The sequence below is a fragment of the Thamnophis sirtalis genome, unplaced genomic scaffold, assembly GCF_051295495.1.
Source record: "Thamnophis sirtalis isolate CommonGarterSnake01/CBP01778 unplaced genomic scaffold, rThaSir2_p1.2 scaffold_6, whole genome shotgun sequence".
NCBI classification, from domain to species: Eukaryota; Metazoa; Chordata; class Lepidosauria; order Squamata; family Natricidae; genus Thamnophis; species Thamnophis sirtalis.
The window spans coordinates 10,262,821-10,268,820 of NW_028261386.1; the positions used below are offsets into that span (position 1 = coordinate 10,262,821).

The following is a 6,000-nucleotide window of genomic DNA, read 5'->3' on the forward strand; positions in this document are numbered from 1 at the left end:
TTAACAACTAATTCCCAATACAGTGTCAATAATTCACCAAGAATGTACTGCTATTCTTCTTCTCTTCCTTCCTAGTATCTATCTCTCCCCACTTATCACTATTATCATGTTGCTTGTATCTTTCAATTTATATTGTTTTATTTGTTTCCTAGTATGATTTGATAGTTTGTTAGTAACCTTGACTATCACTAAGTGATGTATCTTTTTATTCTTGATGAATGTATTTTTATTCTCCTTATGTTCACTGACAGCAGATGCACCAAGGACAAATTCCTTGTCTGTCTAATCAGGTTCCACCACAAAACCGCGTTCGACTAAAGGGCGCTCGACGAAACCGCGTAGCTGACGTCATCACAGCGCGACAACAGCATGGAGAAAAAAGCACGCTGTAAACGCTAAACCTAAAATTAACCCCTAAACCTAACCCCCTAAACCTAATCCTAAACCTAAACCTAAACCTAACCCTTAACCTAACCCTAAACCTAACCCTAACCCTTAACCTAACGCTAAACCTAACCCTAACCCTTAACCTAACCCTAAACCTAACCCTAACCCTAACCCTAACCCTTAACCTAACCCTAAACCTAACCCTAACCCTAACCCTAAACCTAACCCTAACCCTTAACCTAACCCTAAACCTAACCCTAACCCTAACCCTTAACCTAACCCTAAACCTAACCCTAACCCTTAACCTAACCCTAAACCTAACCCTAACCCTTAATCTAACCCTAACCCTAACCCTAACCCTTAACCTAACCCTAACCCTTAACCTAACCCTAACCCTAACCCTAACCCTAACCCTAACCCTTACCTTAACTTGAATCGGCTTGCTTTCAAAGCGCTATTTAAAGCGCCCTTCTTTCTCCGTGCTCACTGTTGTCGCCCTGTTGATGATGTCAGCGACGTGGTTTAATCGGGCGCGCTTTAGTCGAGCGCGGTTTTGTCGTGCCACGGTCTAATCATACTTGGCCAATAAAGAATTCTATTCTATTCTATTCTATTCTATTCTATTCTATTCTACTCTACTCTACTCTACTCTACTCTACTCTACTCTACTCTACTCTACTCTACTCTACTCTACTCTACTCTACTCTACTCTACTCTACTCTACTCTATTCTATAATAAAAGTATTGGATTTGGGAGGGCAGCAGCTCCCATTTCACTGGCTAACATTTTGCTCTGAAAAGGTCTTGAGAACAAAGAGGCCATTTCTTTGTGAGTGTATCTCTCTTATGAAATTGGGGGAAAGGTTTGAACTAAGTGCAAGGGCCTTTGATAGTGTTTTGGTGCAAACTCTGACTAAATTCTCACATTTTCTCTCCCCAGTTTGACATGCAACGGATAACACTGGAGGAGCTTAAACATATCCTCTACCATGCGTTCCAGGATCATTTAACAATGAAGGACATTGAAAATATTATCATCACTGAAGAGGAGAGTTTAAATGAGAACTCTGGTAATTGTCAAACGGAATTTGAAGGTGGGTTTCTTTCACACATAGAACACATAAAATGATTTGACTTTCTTCCTCCTCATAGATCACATTGAACAAGTGAAATTTTTCACTTGTACAGGTAATCCTTCAACCTTCTCCCATTACTGGAGCCTGGAATTTCTGTCATATGTTACAAAGGTTGTAATTTGAGGCAATTTCATGACCAAGCTTCATTTTCCATTTTTGGCAGCAGTTGTTACCGTATTTTTTGGAGTATAAGATGTTCCGGAGTATAAGATGCACCTTAGTTTTTGGGGAGGAAAATAAGAAAAAAAAATCTGCCTCTGCCTACCAGCATCCATGGTATTCATCTGGCTAGCATCCTGTCAGTGTGTGAGAGAGTTGAGGGCTGTTTGGAAACAAAGTATTTGCTGTGTGAGCCACAAGGAAGGAGACAGCAAGGAGCCTGAGCATGGCTTGTTCTATACTAATGCTGCATGCTGTGCTGATATCTGAAACTAAAACTGAAAGTGAAACTTCTCTGCTGAACTAGCACATTGGAAACTCTGCTTTTGGCATTGTATGTTTACTTAATGTGTTATATTATATATAAAGAAAAGTTATTGAATCCTGCTGTATCAGTTACTTGTGTGTGCTTTCTGAATGTGATTGCTGCTGCAAACTCAACACGCCCTTGCAGCAAATAGCAAATAGCCAGGTCAGCTTCACCACATTATTGCAGCCTGATTCAGCATTGAGCAGCTGATTAGCGGGTGAATCGGCCTCCCGGAATACCCCCAATCAGCTGTTCCAGGTGCAGGGATTGCCACAGGCCATCGCCTCCTCCGTGCCTCGCCTTTTTGGCTACATTTGGTGTATAGGAAGGAAGGAAGGAAGGAAGGAAGGAAGGAAGGAAGGAAGGAAGGAAGGAAGGAAGGAAGGAAGGAAGGAAGGAGAATGAAGAGGGAAGGAAAAAGAGGAAGGAAGGAAGGAAGGAGAATGAAGAGGGAAGAAAAAGAGGAAGGAAGGAAGGAAGGAAGGAAGGAAGGAAGGAAGGAAGAAAGGAAGGAAGGAAGGAGAATGAAGAAGGAAGGAAAAAGAGGAAGGAAGGAAGGAAGGAAGGAAGGAAGGAAGGAAGGAAGGAAGGAAGGAAGGAAGGAGAATGAAGATGGAAGGAAAAAGGAAGGAAGGAAGGAAGGAGAATGAAGAGGGAAGAAAAAAGAGGAAGGAAGGAAGGAAGGAAGGAGAATGAAGAGGGAAGGAAAAAGAGGAAGGAAGGAAGGAAGGAAGGACAATGAAGAGGAAGGAAAAAGAAGGAAGGAAGGAGAATGAAGAGGGAAGGAAAAAGAGGAAGGAAGGAAGGAAGGAAGGCAAAAAGGAAGGAAAGAAGGAAATTATAATGAGAGTGGGGGGGGGTTGAGGGAAGTCCTGCCTTAGCATTTATCTACCACAGGTGCCCCCAACATGAGTGACATCAAGCTGGCCACGTCTATCTCAGCCATGCCCACCCCAGGCCCCTGAGGTCAAACACAACCCTGATATGGCCCTCAATGAAATCAAATTTGACACTCCTGCAATAGAAGATTTTTTTCTGTCAGATAAAACACATGGCAATCCTATTTCAGAATAAAACAAGATTCCTAATCATACTTTTTTAAAAAAAAAATCAAACCCATTACTCAGACACCAAGGTTGCAAATCATAGATTGAGGTCATAGATTGCAAAGCTGTGATGTTTGTGGCTGAGTGTATTGACTAAACCCATTTCTTGTGCTTGATAAACTTCACTCCATGGCCAAGAAGATAGTTAGAACTCAGCCAGATGTGGTTTATTTGACAAGTTACTTAAATCGTGGCTTTGCACAACATGTGGACGTAGAAGTTGAGGAAATTGTCAGGATCTACTGCCATCATGTGGCTTAGTGCTTCTTTCTTTCTTACTGACTTTTCTTTTGAGAGTGTTTTTAAAAGATCACCTGGTGATCTTTTATTGCTTAAGATATTCTCTGAAGTTGTTGTTTTTTTCCCCTGTAGACTTTCCATTATAAGGCAAAGTTAACATTATCAGTCACACTAATGATCTATTGCAGCAAGAATCCAATAATTCTTTTTTTATTATTTCAGAGGGTTTTTTAAGGATGATTTTAATAAATAATAAAAGGTTATCAGGAAGAGACTGGACAGCTATCTGTCCAGAATATACCATAGTATTGGGCCGCCTGTTTGAGCAGGGGTTTGGAATAGAAGACCTCCAAGGTCCCTTCCAGCCCAATGATTCTATAATTGTTATGTTTTAAAATAGAAATGAAAATAAAGATAGTAGGGAAATTGGAAGGGAAAAGAAAGGGACCAGTGTGGGATAAAGGAAAAAAGAGAGGGTGGGAGCATTGACTTCCAACTTTTTTCAGTGCAGTAAATTACAAAGTAAAATTACAGCCTCAGCTTTTTACTTTTGCACATTTAGTATATACTAGCCATTTCTAGAGGGCAATAATTCAATCCTGAGCTATGTCTATTTTCCCCAGTGGCATAGTTTCTCTTGGAAGAAATTGCATTTGGAGCCTTGGTGGCATAGTGGTTAGAATGTAGTATTGCAGGCTGACTCTGCCCACTGCCAGAGGTTCAATCCTGACCAGCTCAAGGTTAACCCATCCTTCCGAGGTTGATAAAATGAGGACCCAGATTGTTGGGGGCAATATGCTGACTCTATAAACCACTTAAAGACGGATGTAAAGCACTGTGAAGTGATATATAAGTATGTGCTGCTACAATTGTTATTGTTGAGGCTTGTCAGCTGCCAGCCCCTCTAGCAGCCAAATCGGAGGAGGAGGAGGAGGAGGAGGAGGAGGAGGAGGAGGAGGAGGAGGAGGAGGAGGAGGCGGCGGCATGGGAGTCAGGATCAGCATCAAGGCAACCTGAGAGCTCCAAGGGGGAAGAAGGAATGGAGCTGGCAGAGAGAGAGAAAGAGAAAGAGGCAGAGCCTGGGCCGTCTGTCAGCCCTCAGATGGAGAGTCAACAGCCCCCAGGTCTGGAGGTGGCTGATGAAGAAGAGGAGGAACAGTTGGGTCCAGTGACTGATGTGCAGATGCACAGAAGGCAAAGGAGAGGAGAGCAGTGGAAATCTATGGGCTGATCCTTGGGATGGAAGAGCCACCGCTGCTAGCGAAGCCCCATCCCAACTCTGGTGATAAAAGGCAGGGGGTGGAGATAAATAGATGTGGCAGACAACTATTCATCTTCCAGCCAGCCAGACTTGTTAGTCCCGCAGTGAGAGAGAAACTTTTTGCCGGGGCTGCTGGCGCTCCTAATGAAGGAATCTTTTGACTTCCCTTCAGAGGGTTTGTTGTGTTTGGAGAACTGGGTCAGAACAGCTATTTGGTTCCCCTTTTATACGTCAGATTAAAAACTGCTCAAAAATAAAGCATCTGTTGTTCTAGCAGAAAGAATTGAGAAGAATTAAGAGCCGAGGTGGCGCAATGGTTAGGGTGCAGTACTGCAGGCCACTTCAGTTGACTGCTATCTGCAGTTCAGCGGTTCTAATCTCACCGGCTCAAGGTTGACTCAGCCTTCCATCCTTCCGAGGTGGGTGAAATGAGGACCCAGACTGTGGGGGCAATATGCTGACTCTGTAAACCGCTTAGAGAGGGCTGAAAGCCCTATGAAGCGGTATATAAGTCTAACTGCTATTGCTACTGCTAATTGATTTTTAACTTTTTACCTCTTTCCCCCTCCTTTTTTATTTCTTTTTAGTGCATTCCCAGAAACAAAACCGACAGACCTGCGTACGGAAGAGTTTAATATGCGCTTTTGCTATGGCCTTTATTATCAGCGTCATGTTGATCGCAGCCAATCAAATCCTCCGAAGTGGCATGGAGTAGCCATAACACTGTGAAACCAATGATCCACGCATGCGCATGCTGCCCGGTGAACTAATCTCCCTGATCAACTTTCAAATCAACGGGCAAAGGAGAGAGAGAGAGGGGGAAAAGAGAGAGAGAGAGAGAATGAGAGAAAGAGAGAGAGAACACATGTGAACAAGAGCGAAGGTTAAGAGGAACGGTTCGGCAGGAAAACTGTATCCGGCAGCATATCTGTAAATCAACCATATCCTCTTGGCAGGGACATCAAAGGGCTGTCTTAATGCTTTAATGGGGTTTTTTTTTGTTTTGTTTCCTAATGCAATAAAAAAAAGAAAAGAAAACCATAAGCCCTGAATTATATTTTTGATGTGGTAGCAGTAGATGAAAACAAGGATGCATCGATCAAGTCTCAGAAACTGGTTGCGTGGTAGCATCGCCTACTGGCCAGGACACTTTCATGCATCTGTTTTTAAGTGTCCCACCTTCCAGGAAATGGAATGTCCACATCACCACAAGCAAGTTTGAGACCACGATCTCTACAATTTCATCTGACTTCAGGGTTTTGTTTTGTTTTTTGATTCAAGTGCTGAAGGAACCAGTGAAAAATCCATGTCTGGAGACACGGATATGAATGAAGCTGGTTCAGAGAAGTTTTTGTTCTTCATCTACGAGACATAAGACTGGTCCAGCGTTTTGTGTTTTCA

At 42.9% G+C, this 6,000-nt stretch overlaps 1 protein-coding gene across 1 annotated transcript in view; it reads left to right on the plus strand.

Annotated features, from left to right (window-relative positions):
- Positions 1–5,415, plus strand: part of CALN1 (calneuron 1) — a 242,992-nt gene extending 237,577 nt beyond the window's left edge. Inside the window, exons 5-6 of the mRNA XM_087717191.1 lie at positions 1,328–1,481; positions 5,187–5,415. Of these exons, the coding sequence (XP_087573317.1) occupies positions 1,328–1,481; positions 5,187–5,314 (282 nt within the window). The 3' untranslated portion in view covers positions 5,315–5,415. The remainder of the gene's footprint in view (positions 1–1,327; positions 1,482–5,186) is intronic.
- The last annotated feature ends 585 nt before the right edge of the window (positions 5,416–6,000 follow it).